The following is a 22,983-nucleotide window of genomic DNA, read 5'->3' as shown; positions in this document are numbered from 1 at the left end:
CGCTGTGGTGGGATAGAATAGAATAGAATCCCTGCAGTGTGGCACAGTGGCTCACTGGCTCACTGGTTAGCACTACTGCCTCTCAGTACCAGGGGCCCAGGTTCAATTCCAGCCTCAGGTGACTGTCCGTGTGGCGTTTGCACATTCTCCCAGTGTTTGTGTGGGTTTCCTCCAGGTGCTCAGGTTTCCTCCCACAGTCCAAAGGTTTGCTGGTTAGGTGAGTTGGCCATGCTAAATTGCCCATTGTGTTAGGTGCATTAGTCAGGGGAGTGGATCTGGGTGGGTTTCTCTTCAGAGGGTCGGTGTGGGTTTGTTGGGCCGAATGGCCTTTTTCTATACTGTAGGGAATCTAATTTAAGTGGGTGGCACAGTGGTTAGCACTGCTGCCTCACCGCACCAGAGACCCGGGTTCAATTCCCACCTCAGGCAACTGACTGTGTGGAGTTTGTATATTCTCCCCGTGTCTGCGTGGGTTTCCTCCTGGTGCTCCGGTTTCCTCCCACAGTCCAAAAATGTGCTTTAGCCATGCTAAAGTGCCCATAGTGTTAGGTGAAGGGGTAAATGTAGGAGAATGGTTCTGGGTAGGTTGTGCTTTGGCGGGTCGGTGTGGACTTGTTGGGCCAAATGGCCTGTTTCCACACTGTAAGTAATCTAAAGTCCACACCGACCCTCTGAAGGGGAATACACCCAGACCCATTACCCCTACCCTATATATGTCCCTGACTAATGCACCTAACCTACATATCCCTGAATACGATGGGCGATTTAACATGGACAATGCACAACTGAGTCACCATGCGTTGCCTTTCTGAGCCAGTACTGGGTTGAGGTCTGCACAGGGCGACCCCAACAAACATCCGCTCTCTCTTACTCCAATGCTCAGTCACCGCAGTGTGTACTGTCTACACAATGCGCTGCAGACATTCACCAAAGATCCTCAGGCAGCAGCTTCCAAACCCACGACTACTTCCATCCAGAAGGACAAGGGGCAGCAGATACACGGGTACAGCACCCCCTGCAAGTTTCCCTCCAAGCCACACACCATCCTGACTTGGAAATATACTGCTGTTCCTTCACTTACAACTTGTAGTCGATAGACAAGTTTTGAGGAGTTAGGAGGTGAATTACTCCCTGACTCTAACCCTATAGCCACTGCATTTATATGGCAAGTCTAGTTTCATTTCTGGTCAAGTTGCTTTGGAGGAAGTGCAGAATTGTTCACTTGAAAATAGATTGCTCAAGTTTTCTACATTACAACAGTTACCATACTTGTGACATATCTTGGGAATCTTGACAGGGTGTGTAATGAGACATAAACTCAATGTTCTTCATTCAAACTGATGACAAGAGGATTATTGATAACCTTCCTGTGCGTGCAACAGCATCTCTTTCAAAGCATTAGCTCATGGGATTTTCAAAAGTGTTGTAAGATATTGACTGACTTTGTACTTGACCCTCTCAAGCAAAACATTTGAAGTGAATTTGCAAATGGGCAGCAAACTGATCTTAGCCCTGTTCCAAATACACATTGTACAATTCATTATTTACTCAAACATCTGCAGCTTTGCAGGCTGATGTTGTTGCTGATAATTGTTAGGTCCGAGTCCTGGACTTTGTTTAGAGCACTGTTTGCCAAACGCACTACATGGAAAGGGACTCCTTTTCAATTGGATTCATAATCATGGATCCCCGATGTACTGCAGACATTCACCAAAGATCCTCAGGCAGCACCTTCCAAATCCACGACTGCTTCCATCTAGAAGGACAAGAGGCAACAGATACTGGGTACAGCACCCCCTGCAAGTTCCCCTCCAATCCCACTCATAATCCTGACTTGGAAATATATCCTCCATCTAAGTCATGATAGACAGTCAGTCGGTATTGCTGAGCTTGACTCCTGATGACAAAAACGCATTCTGTTGAAAACCGAAAGAACTGCAGGTGCTGTGAATCAGAAACAGCAATAGATGTTGTTGGAAAAGCTCAGCATGTCTGGTAGCATCCGCAGAGAGAAATCAGAGTTAACATGTGGAACAGTCACTGCTTCTTGCTTGCTCCCTGTTCACCTCTATTTCCCTCAGCTCTTTCTGTGTTTGATTTCCTTCAACAGAAAACGACAAAAATAGACATTGCTGGAAAAGCTCAGCAAATCTTCTCACAAACTTTGAAGCTCAGCAAGTCTGGCAGCATCTGCAGAGAGAAATCAGAGTTAACATTTCAGGTGGAGTGATCCTTCCTCAGAACTTGTGATCCTGGGTGGATTCAAAACACAAAGGATGAAATTTGAGTTGGAATCCACGTGGAGTGAGTCTGAGTCACAGGCAGACATTGAGGGATGTGACCTGGCTATGGAAATGAGTTTTTGCAAATACCTTGTCAAACACCAGGAGCGACAGCTAAATTAATGACGGTGCACAAGAAAAACAATTGGAACAGAAATCCTGTCAGAGAGAAGAGCAGAATTTCTTGAAGGTGGGCACACCTAGCAGTAAGTTAAATACTAAATTTAAAGACAAAACAAACGAATTGAAGATGCTGGAAATCAGAAGCAAAAACAGAAATTTCTGGAAAATTCGTTGTCATGACCATTCTTCAGACCCTTCTTTGGGTCACTCGACCCAAAACGTTAACTCTGCTGGAAAAGCTCAGCTGGTCTGGCTGCAAGTGTGGAGAGAAATCAGAGTTAATGTTTTGTCTATTTTTGTCGTATTCTGTTGAAGCTTGTCATCTTACACTCATCAGGACAATTTGCAGGAATACCAATTTGTCCTGTTCAAATTTCGAGTCCAATATGACTCTGCTTCAGAACCATTCAAGCTGAGAATGGTACAAGAGAGAGCAGGAACCAAAAGAAAGCAGCATCACAAGGAAATCAAACACAGAAAGAGCTGAGGGAAATAGAGGTGAACAGGGAGCAAGCAAGAAGCAGTGACTGTAAGTAGCAGCAATGAGTTCCACAGGTTCCCCACCCTCTGGCTGAAGAAATTCCTCCTCATCTCAGTTCTAAAGGGTTGTCCCTTGACATTGATGCTGTGCCCTCAGGTCCTAGTCTCTCCTACCAGAGGAAACATCTCAGCGTCTACTCTGTCCACACCCCTCAGTATTCTGAAAGTTTCAATCAGATCCCCCTCATCCTGCTAAACACCATCGAGTACAGACCCAGACAGACCTCAACTGTTCCTCATATGGCAAGCCCTTCATCCCCAAGATCATTCTTGATTTGGAGATGCCGGTGTGGGACTGGGGTGTTCAAAGTTAAAAATCACACAACACCAGGTTATAGTCCAACAGGTTTAATTGGAGGCACTAGCTTTCGGAGCGACGCTCCTTCATCAGGTGATAGTCACCTGATGAAGGAGCATCGCTCCGAAAGCTAGTGCTTCCAATTAAACCTGTTGGACTATAACCTGGTGTTGTGTAATTTTGAACTAAGATCACTCTTGTGAATTTCCTCTGGACTCCCTCCAATGCCAGTACACCCTTCCTTAGATATGGGGCCCAAAACTGCTCACAATATTCCAAGTGTGCTCTGACCAGAGCCTTATACATCCCTGCTCTCGTTATTCTAGCCCTCTTGAAATAAACGCTACCATTACATTTGCATTTCTAACTGCCAACTGAATCTACATGTTAACCTAAAGAGAATTAGGATTCCAAAGTCCCTTTGTGTTTCAGATTTCCAAAGCTTTTCCCCATTTAGAAAATAGTCTAAGCCTCTATTCTGCCTACCAAAGTGCATCACCTCACACTTTCTCACGTTATGCTCCATCTACAACTCCTTTGCTCACTCTCCTAATCTGTCCAAGTCCTTCTGCAGCCTCCCCACTTCCTCAACACTACCTGTCCTTCCATTTGTGTTTCTGTCATCTGCAAACGTAGCAACACTACCCGCAGTTCCTTCATCCAGACCGTTAATGTATAACATGAACAGTTACATTCCCAACATTCACCCCAGTGGAACTCCACTAGTCCCTGACCACCATCCTGAAAAAGACCCCTTTATCCCCACTCTCTGCCTTCTGCCAGTTGGCCAATCCTCTACCCATGTCAGTACCTTGTCCCAAACACCATGGGCTCTTAATCAGCATTTCCCTGGGTGGCATCTTATCAAAGGCTTTCTGGAAATCCCAAAAAATCATGTTCACCGGCTCTCCTTTGTACAACTTGCTCATTACCTCCTGAATGAATTCTAACACATTTGTCAGGCATAACTTCTCCAGCAGCATCATCTCTGACATAACATCAGATAATGTTTTTTGCAATTGTAAATGTGCAATTCTATTTCACTCAGAGTTGGGTTCAGTTAGGGTTAGGGGTTAGAATTAGGGTTAGGGATAGGTTAGATACTCCAGCCCTAGCCCTAACCTTGATGCAGGTTAAAGTTAGACATTCAGTAGATATAGGATTGTGGCTGATATTGATATTGATTCATCCTTTGCCCTGTAGTTACCTAACATACTTTTATAACTCAAATCTTAACCTAATCACCACAGGTATGCCACACCTTCATTCCTGAGGATATGTAGTCATCACAAGGACTGGCACTAGCTTTAATGGAAAAGGTTTGCCATTGTAATTCCAGGTCTTTGTAGAAATCTGTTTATTTTCACCTCCACATCTCCTGTTGCTCTCCTTTGGTGCACTCAGTTCTGGGTGAGGGGTTGGAGTGGATAAAGGTTAGGGTGGGGGTTGAGGGGTGGGCTGTGTACTATCGCCAAGGGGTTAGGGGCAAGTGAGGTAACCTTTAGGGTCCTGGGTTGGTGGAGTGGGGGGTGGGGAGGGGGGGTAGGGATGTGAAGAAGTGTGAATCTGGTCTGGAGTTTGGAGGAGAGCATTCGACTGAATGAAAGCAAAATATTGCAGATGCTGAACAGATGAAACAAAAGCAGAAAGTGCTGGAGAAACTCAGTATGTCTGGCAGTAACGGTGGAGATAGAGAGAGAGAGAGAGACAGAGTTAATGTTTTGAGTCAGGTATGTCTTTTTCAGAACAGAAAGGTGTTGGAAAATGAGTTTTTAAATATTTCTGACAGAAGGAAAGGAAAAAGAGACAGATGGTGCAGAGATCAAGTGACTTTAACCCCCTTGCTCCTCCTGAACTTCTATCAAAAGAATTTTCAAAAAAAAATTTGTTTTAACAAAAAGAACAAAGAACAGAAGAGAAGTCCAGGACAGGATCAGGCCTTTCGGCCCTCTAAGCCTGTGCCAAACATCATGCTCTAACTAAACTGAAAAACAACCCTTCTGCCCTTATTTGGTCCATATCCCTCTATTCTCTCTCTATTCGTGTAACCATCCAGATGCCTCTTAAATATCGCCACAATGTGCCTGCTTCCACCACCTCTTCTGGTCATGCATTCCAGGCTGCTACTACTCTCTGTGTGATAAACTTCACTCGCACATCTCCCTTAAACTTTCCCCCTGTTTCCTTGAACCTGTATCCCCTTTCGCTCCTGACCCAAAAACGTTAACTCTGATCCCTTCCTCTCAAATGCTGATCAATCACCTGATCCCAGCACGGTACGCTGGAGTCACCTGCGCGTGTGTATCTCCAGGCCACCGTGTAGCTATTACAGATTTACACACACTCTCAGAACTGACTGGCTGGAGAAACCTGCAGGAGGTGACAATTCTACAGCCTGTGGGTTTCTGTTTCTCAGTTGGCAAAGACACCTGTTTGTCCATTGTCCTTGGTACACCCTGAAACAGTTTACAGCCGAAAAGAAAAATACTTTTGAAGTTTCACAGTTGTTGTATGAACTGTAGTAGCAAATCTGCACATGGTAAAAATCTCCCAAAGCATGTAGTTAGACAAATGGCCAGATAATCTACATTGTGATGTTAGTTTAGGAATAAACATGGAACAGGTTACTGCAGGAAAGAGGTCATCTTGGACATAAGTGACCTTTCACAGCCACCTGAGAGAGAGAGAGAGAGAGAGAGCAGACTGGGATTTGGTTTACCATTCTGTCTAAGGATGGATACTCCAGCAGAGCTGCATTGCCTCGTCCCTGCATTGGAGCCTGTACTCGGGTCTCCCTGAGAGAACAACAACCCTGTGAGAATGGTGCACTGTCCACTTTCCTCTGGAGACAGCTTTTGCAGAAACAAGGGATAAGGAGAGAAAGTGGGAACAGATTGGATTGGATGTAGATGATCAGCCATGCTCATACGAAATGGCAGAGCAGGCTTGAAGGGCCCAATGGCCTACAGATGCTCCCGTCTTTCTCGAGTCAAGTCCAGGTGGTCATCTGACGTCTGTGCAGGATATCTATCCATGGCCTCTTCATATACTTCCTACAGTGTTTCGCCTTGAAAATGGTCCTCACTGTCGCATTCTGTCCCTGAATCCACTGAGAGGATGGAGATTGCCAGGTTTGTTAGATACTGGAACTAGACTTTCTCTTTCTCTTCATATTTGTCCAGGTTACGTTTTGCAGCTATTGTAGATATAGACATGCATCCAAATGTACAAATTCAGAGCAGGCACGGGCTATTTGGAGCCTGCTTCACCATTCAGTGAGGTGATGACTGATTCGATTACAACCTCAAATCTGCATCCCATCCACCCTGATAAACCTTTCACCTCCCCACCACCCCCCCCACCACCCCCCACCTTGCTGTACAAGCAGCTATTGAACTCTTCCTTAAAAATATTCCAAGATTCAGCTTCCACCAACTTTTGAGAAAAGACAGTCTCAATAGTTTAAGACCCTCAGAGAGAAACATTTCATCTTATTCCTGTCTTGGGAATCCGTTTAGTTCAGTTGGTTGGATTGTTGGTTTATAGAGCAGTGTGATGCCAACAGCATGGGTTCAATTCCCATCACTGGTTTGAGGTTACCATGAAGGACTCTGCTTCTCAACCTCTTCCCTCACTTGAGGTCATCAGGTTAAATCATCACCAGTCTCCTCTCTCTAATGACAGAGCAGCCCCTCTGGTCTGGTAAGACTATGGTGACACAATACCAATATTCCCGTCTTAAGTGGGTGACCCTTTATTTTCAAACTTTAATCCCTTGTACTAGCTTCTCCCAGAAAAGGAAACATCCTTCCCACATTTGTGTGGTCAAGATGCTTCAGGATCTTCACTGCTTCAATCAAAGCCCCTCTGCTTCCTCAAAGCACCAGCAGATACAAGTCTAGCCTGCCTAGTCTAGTAGGTGACATGGTGGCTTAGTGGTTAGCACTACTGCCTTACAGCACCAAGGTCCCAGGTTCGATTCCAGCCTTGGGTGACTGTGTGGAGTTTGCATATTCTCCCCGTGTCTGCGTGGGTTTCCTCTGGGTGCTCCGGTTTCCTCCCACAGTCCAAAGATGTGCAGGTCAGGTGAATTGGCCTTGCTAAATTGCCCATAGTGTTAGTCAGAGGGAAATGGGATGGGGTGGGTTACTCTTCGGAGGGCCAGTGTGGACTTGTTGGGCCGAAGGGCCTGTTTCTACACTGTAGGTAATCTAATCTAATCAAAACCTTTCCTCATAAGACAACCTGCTCCTTCCTGGTGTTAGTCTCATGAACCATGTCCAACCCATTTGTACCTTCCTTAACTAAAGAAATCAATACTTCAAATGTGGTCTCATTAGTGTCCAGTAAAACAGAAGCATAACTTCCTTAGAAATTGCTGGAAAAGCTCAGCTGTTTTGGCAGCATCTGTGGAGATCCCTCCTTATCTTTGTACTCATTTCCTCACCAATAGATGATAACATTCTATTAACCTTCCTAATTACTTGCTGGATCTGCATACCAGCTAGTTCAGCACTCTAATCTATGCTTTATGTGGAATGTGTTTAAATTGTCACAAGACCCATTGGTTTCATTCTTGTCTAGTAAATTGCTCATCATTTAATTAACAAAGCTATATTTATCTGAGCTCTTTGTTTTAGTTGCTTGTCTCACATCACGCATTCATTGCTATTGATTAGAATTTATGTTTTATTTCCTGCCTTTTCCTTACAATACGTCATCCCTTCCCTGTCTCTCCATTTTCATGTCCAAATCACAGCCCATTAAACATTATCAGTTGTCAGTATGGTCTTTAATTTACCAATGTCACAAGCTGGTCATGGACAAGGCATGTTTCTGAGAGTATTATGCAAACTGGTTAATGAATAATCCCCATACTCGCACTTTCATCCTGACCCATGAGTACTTTGCAAAAGAGGTTTTGATGAGTCCAGGGTGAGGAGGCCATACAATGTCAATTTGAAACTGATAGAGGATCAACAACAAGCATATTCTCTCCTGATCATCAACTGAAATCCAGGTTTCATTCAAAGCAGTGGGGTGTCCAGTCCAGTTAGTGACAGTGAATTCCAATGTGTAAGTATCTGTTGCTTAAAAATGCGTATCAACCTGGAGCTTTGCTTTTGGAAAGTAGCTAGGAGCCATTCCTTCTGGATGGACAGTCTGTCAGGAACACTTCTGTTCAAAGTTTGATTCTTCTACAATTAATTTAACAACAAAAGGGGTTGAAGACGTCAATCAGTATAAAAGCCTTCAGCAGCATCCCATTTCTGAGTTTGATAAATTGAAGTTTTGATGGTGAATGTTTGTATATTATGAGCATTTTGTGTATTTTATAAAATGCAGTTTGATGTTTGTGAAATACTTTAGGCTAATAATTGTTTACTGGAGATTGAGAGATTGGCAGAGCTTGTGTGAGTTTGAATTGTTTTTACAAGTGCTGGAAGCAGCGACAGCCTCGGCTCTGAAATCATCTGAAATAGATGTTTTCACATTTACATTGAGCTTGTGGTGCAGCCTTCAAGAACAATGTTGGAAAATTTTGCATTTCTTAACTGTGCTCCCTCACTGCTATTATCATGCAATAACTCATGAAGAAATTTGGCATTATGAAATCAAAATGATGGGTTCTATTTCTAATAATGTCATGGCAGTTACTGTTGATGTACGTCATCAACAAAACAAGTAAAAGAGGAACTCAGAGAAATCTCTTCACACTGAGGAGGGGGAGAATGCACTGCAACCATTGTTGAAAACAAAACAGAGCACACAACCATTTTAAAAGGGAATTAGATCTAAAAGAGGAAGATTAAACAAAAGACCTGCATTCCCCACACACTTTTCACATCCTTGCAATGTCCCAAAGTACGTCACAGTTAATAAAATACTTTTGAAATATTGCTGGAATGTAAGACTGCAGAGGGAAGTTTCTTTTAACTTTCTCATTGTTCCAACTGCCATAAGAGTAAAATAAAGAAACAAGGTTTATTATGACATAGAGAATCTATACGCTTACTGACACCTCATGAGACAATTTCCAATGTATTCGGGCATGACTTGCAGTTGTACCTGTCTGTTTCCTATTAATAATCCAGGAACATTACAATACAGATGGAGGCCATTCGCTCCATTATGTCTGTGTTAGGTCTTTGGTGGAACCATCCAATTTAGTCCAACACTCCAACTTGCTTCCTAGAATCCTTCTAAACTCATCACCTTCAGATGCATGCCCCATTACCTTTTGGACATCCTTATGGTATTTGATTTCACCACCAGTTCAGCTCGTCCTGAATCCTAACAACCCTCGGTGGGAAGGGATTTCTCTTCAATCCAGTCTGGATACGGGTGGCGGGAAGGATAAAGGCGCTGACTGTAGTTTAAATGAAGAAAGACTGCAGAAAGTTGCAGAACAGAGGGATTTGGAAGACTTTGTTCACAAACCACAAAAATCTAGCATCCAACGTTAGTTGGTAATAAGCAACAATGGAATGGAATGTTGGCTCGTATATTGGACTGGAATTTGAAAACAGAGGTTTTGTTGAAATTATACAAAGCACTAGTCAGACCACACCAGAAATTCTGTGAACAGTTTTGATCATTTTAGCAAAGGGAATACACTCCGGCATTGGAGACAATCCAGAGAAGGTTCACTTGGCTGATCCCAGGTATGGAGATACTCTCTTATGAGGAGAGGTTGAGTTGTTTGGGCCTGTACTCACTGGAATGTAGAAGAGTCAGAGTTGACCTTATTGAATCACACAAGTTTCTTTAAGGACTTGGCAGGAGAGATGTGGAAAGGTTGTTTCCCCTTTGTGGGAGAGTTTAGCACCAGGGGCCATCATCTCAGAATAGGGGATCGCTTATTTAAGACAGAGATGAGGAGGGATTTCTTTCCTCAGCAGGGAGTAAATCTGTGGAATTCTTCAATGGAGAGGGCTGTTGAGGGCAGAGATGGACAGATTTTTAATCCATAAGGGAATCAAGACATATGGGGATAAAATAGGCAAATGGAGATAAGCCAAAAAAAGGGATCGGGTATGATCTAACTGAGTGGCTGAATAGTTTATTTCTGCTCTTATATCATATGGACACTTGGCTTGTGGTATGTGTAGTGTGTTTGCCATGTAAGCTGCTGGAACATGCTATGGTCTGATGTTTGATGGAGCACAAAGCTGTACTGTTCATGGGTGTCCTGTGCCTCTCACTGTGATAAGTGACCTGCCTCTCCTGTTGTGCAAATGCTTTAGGAGCAACCTTACAATGATGTCACAGAACTGCATTCTACTGGGTATAAATAGCACAGTGTGGGTGGAGTTAAGATAGAAAAAAGTATATGCAGATAATAGTCTTTCATAAAGTCGCAATAAGATTAGAGCTTGATCTATCATTCATTACCATGTGTTCTGTAATAATTTGCAATAAACACAATTAGATACATATGAGCATATGAATTAGCAGCAACCTCAGGGCTGCTCCACCATTTAAGTAAATCACGGCTGACTTGATTGCAATGTCAAATCCATGTCCCTGCCTTCCCCTGATAACCTTTCACTCTCTCACTTAATAAGAATCTATTTACATCCACCGTAAAAATATTCAAAGACTCCCGCATTTTCTCAGGAAGTGCGCTGGAAAGAGTCACAGCCCTCTGCACCTGCACTATTGGAATGTGACATGCAATTCTGGTTTCCTTTCTATTGGAAAGATATTGTAAAACTTGAAAGGGTTCAGAAAAGATTTATATGTATGTTGCCAAGGTTGGAAAGTTTGATCTATAGGAAGAGGATGAATAGGCTGGGGCTGTTTTCCCCGGAGAGTCAGAAGCTGAGGGGTGGCCTTATAGAGGTTTATACAATCATGAAGGACAGGGATAGGATAAATAGACAAGGTCTTTTCCCCGGGGTGGGGAGTCCAAACTAGACAGCATAGCTTTAGGGTGAGAGGGGAAAGATATAAAAGGGACCTAAGGGGCAACTTTTTCAGAGGGTGGTGCGTGTATGGAATGAGCTGCCAGAGGAAGTGATGGAGGCTGTTACAATTGCAACATTTAAAAGGCATCTGGATGGGTATATGAATAGGAAGGGTTTGGAGGGATATGGGCCAAGTGCTGGCAAATGAGACTAGATTAGGTTAGGATATCTAGTTGGCATGGACGAGTTGGACCAAAGGGTCTGTTTCTGAGCTGTACATCTCTATGACTGTGAGAGAAAAGACTTTGCTTTATCTGTTTTAAATGAGTGACCCCTGACATTAAAAAAAAGGACCCTAGTTCTAGATTCTCCCAGAAGAGGAAGCCTCTCTCCACATCCACCCGGGCAAATCCCCTCAGGAACGTTTACATTCCAATCAAGTCACCTTTCACTCTTCCAAAATCCAACAGATGAAGAAATGACCTGTCCAAATATTCTTCATAAGGCAACCCTTTCATTGATGTTACTCATAAAGAAGCCTCAGTCTGAAAAATGTCCTTGACTTTGTCTTCTTTTTGACAATCTGTCTTGAATACAAACTCTCAGATATGGACATAAGATATGATTCACTAACTCCCTTCAGGGAAGGAAACTACCAATCTTACCTAGCCTGGCCTACCTGTGGCTCTCGACCCACAGCAATGTGGTTGACTCTTAACTGCCCTCTGGGTAATTAGGGATGGGCAATTAGTGCTGCCCTAGCCAGCAACACCCTCATCCTGTGAACGAATGAAAAAAAACACATGACAAAAGGCAGAAAAGATTTACCAGGATGTCACTGGGAATGAGTTATAGGGAGAGGCTGGATAGGCTGGGACATTTTTCATTTGAGTGTAGGAGGTACAGGGGTAACCTTATCGAGATTTATAAAATCATGAGGGGCATTGAAAAGGTGAATAGCAAAGGTCTTTTCCCTGGGGTGGGGGTGATCAAAACTACAGGGCATATTTTTAAAGTGAGAGGAGAAAGTTTAAAAGGGACCTGAGGGGCAACATTTCCACACAGAGGGAGTTTGTATGTGGAATGAACTGCCAGAAGATGCAGATAGTTATCAGACAGTTGGTTCGGTCCATGAATCGGAAAGGTTCAGAGGGATATGGGCCAAATGCAGGCAAATGGGGCTGGTTAGTTTGGGAAATTTGGTCAGCATGGAAGAGTTGGACCGAAGGGTCTGTTTCCATGCTGAGTGACTCTATGATTCTATGACTTTTCTCTGTCTCTCCCCTCTCCCTCTCACATGTATGAAATTGCACTGTTAACCAAAGAGACCTCTAAGTAAGGACAGTGTAAGTGAGTGCTCTGAAAACAAGCTAAGAGCCACAATCTGCAACCCATGGTGCTGTGTGTCTCTGATGTATCCTGTGTGCCTGTGCACATAAAGGAAGCTGGCAAGAGCAGTGAAATGGATGGTGTCCTGATCCCTGAGGAACCGAGCTGGTGGGAGAGTTGGTTTGAGAGCAGCTGTGATGATATGGTGGAGTTGGTCAGGGTTTGCCAGTGTTAGTGTGTGTGTGTGTGTGTGTGTGTGTGTGTGTGTGTGTGTGTGTGAGCGCTCGTGCATGTACAGGCCCAAGAACAATGGTGTCCATGTGTTCTATACACCATTGGATGATGATCAGACCAAGCAAGGGGTGCTCAGGTACCTGCTCCAACCTCATGTTGGTGCCATTCTAGTTTCTCGACGCAGGAGAAGAGAACCAGCTTAGAAATGAGAGGAATGAGGCTCACAATGAGATACAAACACGTAGAAAATAGGCAAACAGATTCTGAAATTGCCATTTAAACACGAAAGGTGAAAATCGCGAAGCTTCTTCTTGATGTAGTGATTCTGATTTCCTGCTTTTCCAAATTTCTCATCGATCCCCACACTACTGCTCAGAGACTGTCAGTCTCTCTGACTTACTGTGTAATTTATCACAGAGTGGGGGAGAGAGGGCGGGAGAGAGAGGGAAGGAGTTTGGGGGGTTGATAGAGAGATGGAGAGAGAGAGTGGGAGAGTGAGAGGGTGAGAGGGGGTTAGAGATAAGGAGAACGGGAAAGGGGAGGACAGAGAGAGATAGAGAGTGGGAGAAAGAGGGAGAGAGAGAAAGAGAGAGAGAAATGGAGAGAGGGAAAGAGAGAGAGGGAGGGAGACAGAGGGAAAAAGAGAAAAAAGGGAGAGGAAGAGAAATGGAGAGGGGCAGAGGGAGAGAGGGGAAAAGAGATAGGGGAGAAAGGGAAAGGAGGGATGAGTGAGGGAAAGAGTGTGAGTAAGAAAGAGAGAGAGAGAGAGAGAGGGAGAAGGAGAATTTTTGTTATGTGGCTTGATGCCCACATCTAAGAGTTTGGGCTCAAGAGAGATTGTTCAAGGAGATGAAAAGTCTTCAGGCTTGGGATGAGCAATAAACATTGGCTCAGCGAGTGTCGCCCACGTCCCACAAGCGAACGAAGGGAAAGGAACAGTCTGTTCCACTCATTCTTTCATTTCCTGCCCTTCATTCTCTTTCTCTCATTCTCCCTTTATGTCTCTTCTTGTGGGTCTTCCTCTCTCCTCTCTCCCTTCCTCCCTCTTTGTTTTTCTCTATCCCTATTGGATTAATAAAAATGTTTCTGCCCCACACTCCGCTCTGTGGCTGGATAGGAATCTCCAATAAGCAGCTTATCAGTGGCACTAACACCATACACTGCATTGTCAGCCTCTGTTATCAGCGATAGAGGAGGGAATCTAATCTCGCCCTCTTGTTAAATGGCTTCCTTTCTGTGATAACTGTGATGAAGCATACTTCTTTGGATTTGCACTGTGCCAGTGTGACCGTATAATAACACCCAATCCAAGCATGGATAGGTGGCGTAGACTCCCAGATAAAACCGATAACCCACCTTATTGATTAATGCCGTTGAACAAGGGCAGAGCGAGCTCCTGCTCAGCAGCAGCGTGATAAAGATAAGCAGAGATAGAGATAATTAAATGTTTAGAGCTATAGTGCTCAGGCAATTAAATTGGTGCGGTGGTAATATCACTGAGCTGGCAATACACCGACCCAGCTTCTAATGTTCTGAGATCAAATCCCACTCGGAATCTGAAGCCAATGAAATTTGGAACGTGAAGCTAGCCTCACAGCAACTGAATGATTACTGGTCTTGAGGAAGGGTCACTGCACCCAAAATGTTAACTCAGATTTCTCTCCGTAGATGCTGCCAGACTTGCTGAGCTTTTCCAGCACTTGCTGTTCTTGTTTGTGACTGACTACTGTCAATCAGTACGGAACAAAATGAATTTGGTTTCACAAATATCCTTTTGGGAAGGCCATCTGCCCTCCGTCTGGCCTACACGTAACTTCAAACCCACTGATCCTTAACTGCCCTCTGGGCAAGACATGGGGGCCCAAACAACGATGTTCAAATCCCATGTAGTGAATTTTTTAGCAAGTTCTGAGTGAGATCTTTAGCTCATGAAGCTGAAAGTGAAGGGATTGGTTGTGGAGGGTGAGTACATTGGGGATTTGGTTCAGTGTACGATGGTCTCCCACAGGAGGTGAAATAGTTTTGAGTCAAGTCTGCAGCATCCTCTGTGCGCCCTCACCCTGTGGGTCTAATGCCTCACCATCCTCTGGTTCAGACGCTGAGTACAACAAAGGCAATCGAAGGATAGAGTAGCCATGAGGGGATGAATGGCCTCCTCCTGTCCCTGTGGGCCCAACTCCAAGTGACAGCACATTTTGTCTCTGGAGTTCCTGTCCTAAAACACTCTCAGTGCCCTCCACCCAGGGTGAGTCTGCTGACAGAGCGGCATTTAATCAGACAGGAGTTTGGGAGATAAATCCACTTCTGACCCAGTTAAGTCTGGGATGGGAAGGCTTGAGTCCTTTAAAGGGGTAATTAATCCTCATTTGATGGCCTGCTTCCAGCTGCTCTCCTGCTGGGGTCTTACTATGGATGGACCACAAAAGGCTAACGCTGTTGACTCCTTTGTCAGTAATTCAGAGTGATTGGATGTTGGGAATGGGGCATTGAGGCTGGGAGAGTGGGGGAGCTTGCTGACATTGTGGTTAAACCTGCTCCGGCACGTGAACCACAGCCCAGGTCCACCCTGCCATCGCCATCACCCACCTGGAGCTTAGGCCCCTTGGTGACCCCAGGCCTCTGGCAGCGGTCAGCTCTCTCCTGGTAGTGACCCACACAGTGGCAGAGGTGGGCAGAATAACCTGTCACTACCTAATTAAATACCTGATTAAGAGGGGCAATTATTTGGAGAGAGATGGTGTGCAGGGTGATGGGGAAATGGCATGAGATTGGCACTCGCTATTAGAAGCGGTGCTAGCACAATGGGCCGAATGGCCTCTTGTTTCTGCGATGAGCTCCCAGTTCAGCAGGTTTTCCTAGCCAGTGCTGCCATGGAGAATTGACTGGAGATTAACCTCAACCTCTATATTAAGTACTGGCACTTGTCTCTGGTTTGACCCGAAAAGCAGAATTCTTGAAGATCATAAAAACAGAAAGCTCTGGAGAAACTCAGTGGGTAGAGTTCATGTTTTGAGTCCGATGACAGTTCTTCAGGACAAGAGGAGGATGCTGGAAAATGATGGCTTTGATGTAGTTGGAGGAGGAGAGAGTGGAGCAGATGGTGGAACAGATGACAAAAGACAAGGACAATACTAACGGTGACAAAGGAATGACTGAGCTGTAAATAGTTGTGCATTGGTACCAGAGAAACATGCATTCTCTAAGAAAGTAACATATAAAGCACACTCAGATCACAGAATCATTAGACCATAAGATATAGGAGCAGAATTAGGCCATTCAGTCCATCGAGTCTGGTCCACCATTCAATCATTGAGTCACAGAGCCATAGAGATGTACAGCACAGACCCTTCGGTCCACCTTGTCCATACTGACCAGATATCCCAACTGAAAGTGACTGAAAGTTATAATTTTTTCCACGGTAGTTTTAAAATTTCTGTCATTATATTCCCTGTAAAATATTATGTGATGCTCTTAGTTTTCAGAAAAAAGCAGCTTGTTTTATGAAGAATAGGCAGAGCTGAATTGCTGTGTGTTATTGGTTAAATCTGATAGACGTGATGAGCAAGGTGAAACAAAATCATATCATTTTTAGGAAGCCTTAGTGATATTGAGTGAATGTACCAGTAAAATATTTATCAGCTAATGTATTCAAGTTTAGCTAATCCACTTGTTGAGTTATGGACCAAAAAGGTAACACCAGAAAACTGAGTTTGATTTGATATCACTGCATGCTAGAAAAAACATACCTACATAAACAGAGATCTCTTTGCCTTGGATATGAGAGGTTAGAGGGGGGACGTGACAGAGATGTACATTTGATTTGGTTTGATTTATTATTGTCAAATGTCCCTAATTACAGTGAAAAGTTTTGTTTTGCATACTGTACAGCAGATCACACCACAGCAGTACACAAAGATCATGGAGTGATTGAACAGAGTGAGGAATACAGAATTACAGCTGCAAAGAAGTTGTACAAAAAGCAAGGTCAACATTAGATTTGAATTTTGAAAAGTTCATTCAGCAGTCTAATAACAGCAGGAAAGAAGCTGTTCTTGAATCTGTTGGCGTGTGTGTTTAAGCTTTTGTATTTTCTGCCTAATGGAAGAGGTTGGAAGAGATTATAACTGGGACAGGAGGGGTCTTTGATGATATATGATAATGATGATATACAAAGTGGAAAGCAGCTATTCCCCTAAGTAAAGGGCTAATAACAAGGGGCGTAATTTTAAGGTGAAAGAGATTTAGAAGGATTGTGAGGAAACCAATTGGAGAAAGGTACTTAATAGATCGTGAAGCCTCACACCTTTAAAAAGTACTTGGATGAGCTCTTGAAATGTCATAGCATTCAAGCAAGTGTGGGAAAGTGGGACTAATGTAGGTAGTCATGTATTTTTGGCAGTACAGACTTGATGGGCCGAAGGGCCTTTTCTATGCTGTATGATTCTATAAGGAATAAGTCCAAGCTTTGTGTCCTAGTTTTGACATTATTGGAAGCTTGGGGAGCATTTGATTCCCCGTTAGTTTCTTCATTGCAATGCCTTGGCAAATCAGAGTTGATTAGTCAACTATCAGCACGCCTTGCTCCTAGAGTAGAAACGTTTGTGATGGTTTGAGCTTTGGCATTCATGCATGTGTCCTGGTGAATGTGAGACGGAAAGCTTCAGTAACATGTCTCTCTTTCCAACAAACTTTCTAAATGTTCCTTATACCGCAAGACTAATGCTTGCAAAACGAATGTTCTGACACCACTCGTCCTTTTCACCCCCCAAGAGATTATGTTTTTAATCTTCCCTTAGTTTCAATTCAAGATGATGTTGATGTAACAAATCACAAGAGTTTGCAATTCTTGTCTTACAGGAGTCCCTACCAGTCGTATGAAGCAGTGGGTCATGTCTGAGGCCAATATGTTGGGACACAGTCAGCTTTCACCATCAGAGGGATTTTGTCTCACTGACTCCTCATTCTTCGGTAAGTTCTGAGGACGGGTCTCCTGACTCAAAATGTTAACTCTGATTTTTCACCATAGATGATGCCAGACCTGCTGAGCGATTCCAGCAATTTTGGTTTTTATTTTGTGATTTTATGCACTTAATATTAGAGCCTGTTATTGAATTCAGCCTGAAGCTATGGGTGGCACGGGGCAGAAGTGGGTACTGCAGATGCTGGAGATCAGAGTCAAGATTAGCGTGGTGCTGGAAAAGCACAGCAGGTCAGGCAGCATCCGAGGATCAGGAAAATCAATGTTTCAGGCAAAAGCCCTTCATCAGGATTCCTGACCTGCTGTGCTTTTCCAGCATCACTCTAATCATGGCTATGGGTGGCACTGCCTTGTCCTTTTAGGTAGATCATGCATGGGTTTGTTATTATTATTGTTACAAACCTACATCTGTGAAGGTGTTGGTGGAACTTCCTCGCTCTAAGTATGACCGCCAAACCTTCCTTCTCTACCTGGGTGTATTTACGCTCTGCATTAATCAAAGTCCTGGATCCATATGCTATTGGGTGTTCCTCACCATTGGGCCACCTTTGACCCAATGCTACCCTGATGCCACACGGGGAGGCATCTCACCTCAACATCACATCTCCCTTGGGATCGTAGCTTGGCAACACCTTAGAGGAGAATAGCTGTTTCTTCACTTCCCTGAAAGCCATAGCTTGGCTCCGTGACCTTTTCCAAGACTGACCCATTTTTTAAGTGTTTATGCTAAGGTGCCAGGATGGAGGTCAGGTTACAGGTGAACTTTCCACAATAGTTCCCCACGCCAAAGAAAGCCCAAATCTCCAATACTGAGGTGGGAACTGGGCCATCTTCGATCGCCCTCACTTTATCTTCCAACCCAGTTCCGTTGACTCTGTAGCCCAAGTAGGTCACTGGGAGTGCCTGGAACACACATCTTTCCCTTCGAAGGCATGTACCCGCCTGGGAGCAATGTCTAAGGACTATGGTTCAGTTCTCTAAGTGCTCCTTACTGGTCTTCCCTGTTACTAGCAGGTCATCCAGATAAGCGGGGCCCTTGAAAAATGTTCTCCATTGTCCACTGAAAAATTGCACAAGTTGACAATACCTAAAAGGCAGTCTTGTACATCAGTACAAACCCTTATGGGTATTCATTGTGGCATACTTCTGAGAATTGTTTTGATTGGTTCTGATGTGGATGTTGCTAAGCAATGTAACTGTTTCAACCCAGATGTCGGTGGGCTTTCCAGGTGTACATTCTCCTGGGTCCCGGCCTATGAGTTCTCTTACTCCATTTGGCTCCAGTGGGACTGTTTTACTGACTCGAGTCCACATGCCAGCAACAAGTACAGGCCCACATCCTGAACAAAATTTTAACTCTTTGACTGATTTTGAGTTAGCAGGTGAGGACCTGGGAATGAACATTTCTGGGTTCTTACCTGCCTTAGTCTCCTTTACATCAATTATTGGTGTGTTATTTGTGTCTTCCATAGTGACGACCGACACAAAATACCTGTTCAACGCCTTGGCTATTTCCTCATTTCCCATTATTAGAAATGGTTGACACAGCGCCAGAGACCTGGGTTCAATTCCTGCCTCAGGTGACTGATTGTGTGGAGTTTGCACGTTCTCCCTGTGTCTGCGTGGGTTTCCTCCGGGTGCTCCGGTTTCCTCCCACAGTCCAAAAATGTGCAGGTTAGGTGAATTGGCCATGCTAAATTGCCTGTATGGTTAGGTGCAGGGGTAAATATAAGGGAATGGCTCTAGCTGGGTGCACTTCAGCAGGTGGGTGTGGACTTGTTGGGCCGAAGGGCCTGTTTCCACACTGTAAGTAGTCTAATCTAATGTGGGTGTAAATTAGAAACAGTGAGGGGAAAGAGTCACTGACAGGCGTCGACCATAGGCCACCAAATGATAACATCATGGTGGGACACGTAAATAATGGATGCATGTAAATTTGGTACGGCAATCATCATGGGGGATTTTTATCTACATATTATTTGGTCAAATCAAGTCGGTCAAGGCAGCCTTGAGGAGGAGTTCATAGAATGTATCTGTCATACTTTCCTCGAACAGTTCTGTCATGGAACCAACAAGGGAGCAAGCTATCCTAGATGTGGTCCTGTGTAATGAGAGGAATAATTAATGACCTCATAGTTAGGGATCCTCTCAGAAGGAGCAATCACAGTACTTCTGAAGCCTGGGAGCTGCTTATGGAGAGTTGATATTTCAATCGATCTCTGACCATAAAATGATGTGAGATGAGATCATGCATTATCCCAAAACTGTAACTTTAGAAACAATGTAATTTGTGTCATTGCCAATGAGATTGTGATTGGAGTTCTATTCCCTGTGTGAAGGTGGGAATGGAATGCAATGTCTCCTAGACACCGGGACACTTCTGATGGAGATTAATAATATTTTCCAAGCTCCCAAATGTCACTGAGTTCCTAGCATTCAGGGAGAGGCTGCATGTGAGACATTCCTACAATCAGGCGCTTTCAACTGCCTGATGTCAGCACTTCTCTGGGGGAGTTAATGTGTAAGCTTCTGTACCCTTTAGTCTCTGACCTAATCAAACGATTAACTCAAGGAAGTCATTAAATGTAGTTTGCTGGAGGAGGATTTTTTTCCGTCACAGCCTCCCATATGTAGGCATCGCCTTCCTCTTTATTTCGGAAGGAGTTGCTTCTCAGCTGTTAGTAAGGGGGTCTCTGGGATCACCCAGATGTTTGTTCAAGGCTGTGGGCATTGAAGGAGATTTTACAGTCACATCTGCCACAGAGCTGGGAGAATGAAGACTGGGAAAGGTAGGAATAGAAACCTGAATATATATGACCAGCCTGCACTAAGCACTGAGCAGTGTAAGCTGAGCCGGAAGGTAGTGATTGTTAACATGACTAACCCTTTCAACTGTATCAACTGCATTACCAGCTTTCAGAATGACTTCAGATTGATTTTGATTGCGTGGTAAATCCGTTTTCGAAACGCTTTCTTGTACAATACGTTCCCTCACGACAGATTGCTCCTTCATTGTCAAGGTTTATTTATTTCATAAAGGAGGGAAGTTGCGTTTCAGGCGAAAAGATCCTGCCTGTAGGTGTGCTGTAGGGAGTTGGAACAAAAACAGAAAGTGCTAGAGAAACTCAGCAAGTCTGGCAACGTCTGTGGAGAGAGAAACAGAGTTAATGTTTTGATTCCAGAGTGACATCTTTGGAACAGAAAGGTGTTGGCAAAGTGCTGGCTTTTATCACATTGACAAAGGAAGGGCAAATGGAGCCTATGGTGAGGGACCAGAGGAAAAGGCAAAGGGAGTACTGATAGCTGTAGAGGAGTGATATAGATGCAGAATAGGTGTTAATGAATGTTCATAGCAGAAACTGGGTTAAATCTGCTGAGAGCAAACCCTTACAAACTCGGGGCAAGTGGATGGGGTGAAACCCTCACTGTCTGTTCCACTTGCACCTCCTACTGTTTTCTCTGGACCCTAAGAAATATTACTTTTCAGCACCCTTCAATTCTGAAGAAGAGTCATCTTGGACTCAAAACATTGTCTCTGTTGCTGTCTCTGCAGATGCTCTCAGACCTGCTGAGTTTCTCCAGCATGTTCTGCTTTTATTTTCAATTTCCAGCAGCCACAGTGCTTTGCTTCTACTTCAAGACAGTTGAGGCCTATTTATGTGTAAAAAGGTCAATGAAAATAAATTTCTCATCTTCGAGCCAATTGCTCGAAGTAAAACTCTCAAGTTGAAGAAAAGGATTTCAAGAAAATGCATTTCAAATATTTATTCAGTATACTGAGAATCTTTTACAGTTAGTTTTCAGGATATTCTGTAATATCAAAGAGTAGATAGAAGGTAACAGTAAAATGTAATATGGGAAGGCCAGGATGTTAAATATTTTCAAGGCAGAGATTGATAAATGCTTGATCTCGCAAGGAATTAAGGGCTATGGGGAGAGCGTGGGTAAGTGGAGTTGAAATGTCCATCAGCCATGATTGAATGGCGGAGTGGATTCGATGGGCTGAATGGCCTTACTTCCACTCCTATGTCTTACGATCTTATGGAAATATAGTGCAGAGGATGGCAGATTGATGCAGAAACATACAACCTGGGAAGACACAAGTAATCAAGACCTAGATAATATAAAGGCAAGACTGTAGTCTCTGTATCTGAATGTGCATAGGATTTGTAGCAAAGAAAATGAATTAATCGCATACATTTGAGTGAATAAATACACTCCTGTAACCAGTATGGTGACATGGTTGCAGGGTGACTAGATGTGAATCCTGAATATTGACTGATATATGACATGGAATTAAATAGCAAGCTCAGTAAAGGTTGACTGTTAGTCAAGGCTGGTATTTGCTCAATAGTTAAAGATTGCCTTAATTCACGAGATCAGAGCGCAGCATGGAGGTGAGGAATAGTAAAGGAATGAACTCACTAACATGACTGGTCTACAGGCCCCCCAGTAGTGAACCTTACATGGGGCAAAGTCTACAAGAAGAAATTTTGGGTACTTGTGATAAAGTGATGGCAATAAGCATGGATGACTTTAATTTGGTACTTGCAGCCTGGATGAGGAGTTTGTGGAATGCTTTCAAGATTGTTCCTTTGTACAGAAAGATTTAAAACCAACCAGGGAGAAGGTTATATCAGATACAGTATTGTGAAGTGTGATGGGGTTAATTAACAATCTCAAAGTTAAGGGTGTAGATAGATACTTATGCAGCAACCACAACTTGACTGAATTTTACAACCAGTTTGAAAGGGAGAAGACTGGGGCCAGGACCAGTGTTTTAAACTTAAATAAGGGTAACTGTGTGAGCAGGTAGACTGAAGTGAACAGGGATACTCAATTAGGAGATTGATCAATAGAGACACAGTCATTTAAACGGTATTTCAGAATACTCAGAACAATATAATGCTTTTGTAAAGAATAATTCTACAAAGCTCCTGCCATCCATGGTTAACTAAAGAATTACAGAAACCATCAAACTTAAGGGAAAAGGCATCTAACTATGCCATATTGAATGGAAGGTCTGATAAATATAATAACACAAAACATTGGTTGCTAGAATTGTGAGAGAAGAACAGAAATTACTGGAGAAGCGAATGCGGAGAGAGAAACAGAGTTAACGTTTTGAGTCTTCTTCGGAAAGTCTTCAGTTCGGATGAAGGATCACTAGACGCGAAACATTAATGGCAGCAGCTGCCAGACCTGCTGAGTTTCTCCAGCAGTTTCTGTGTTAGGTCAGCTTGTTAGTCAGAATATAAAGAACAGCAAAGAATGACCACCTGGGCAATC

At 43.7% G+C, this 22,983-nt stretch overlaps 1 protein-coding gene across 3 annotated transcripts in view; it reads left to right on the top strand.

The window, feature by feature from the left end:
* Window positions 1-8,188: 8,188 nt before the first annotated feature.
* The window catches only part of nr1h4 (nuclear receptor subfamily 1, group H, member 4), a 125,000-nt gene continuing 110,205 nt past the window's right edge, over window positions 8,189-22,983 (top strand). For 2 of the 3 annotated variants that reach the window (XM_072551979.1, XM_072551977.1), the window contains exons 1-2: window positions 8,189-8,319; window positions 17,574-17,684. In XM_072551979.1, the coding sequence (XP_072408080.1) occupies window positions 17,591-17,684 (94 nt within the window). In that variant the 5' untranslated portion in view covers window positions 8,189-8,319; window positions 17,574-17,590. Of the gene's footprint in view, window positions 8,320-17,573; window positions 17,685-20,374; window positions 20,484-22,983 lie in introns of those variants that run through there. The other variant, XM_072551978.1, reaches the window with a different exon arrangement.

This window comes from Chiloscyllium punctatum, chromosome 32 (assembly GCF_047496795.1).
Source record: "Chiloscyllium punctatum isolate Juve2018m chromosome 32, sChiPun1.3, whole genome shotgun sequence".
Lineage (NCBI taxonomy): Eukaryota > Metazoa > Chordata > Chondrichthyes > Orectolobiformes > Hemiscylliidae > Chiloscyllium > Chiloscyllium punctatum.
The sequence above is the reverse complement of the archived record's forward strand: the minus strand, read 5'-3'. Positions and strand labels throughout refer to the sequence as shown.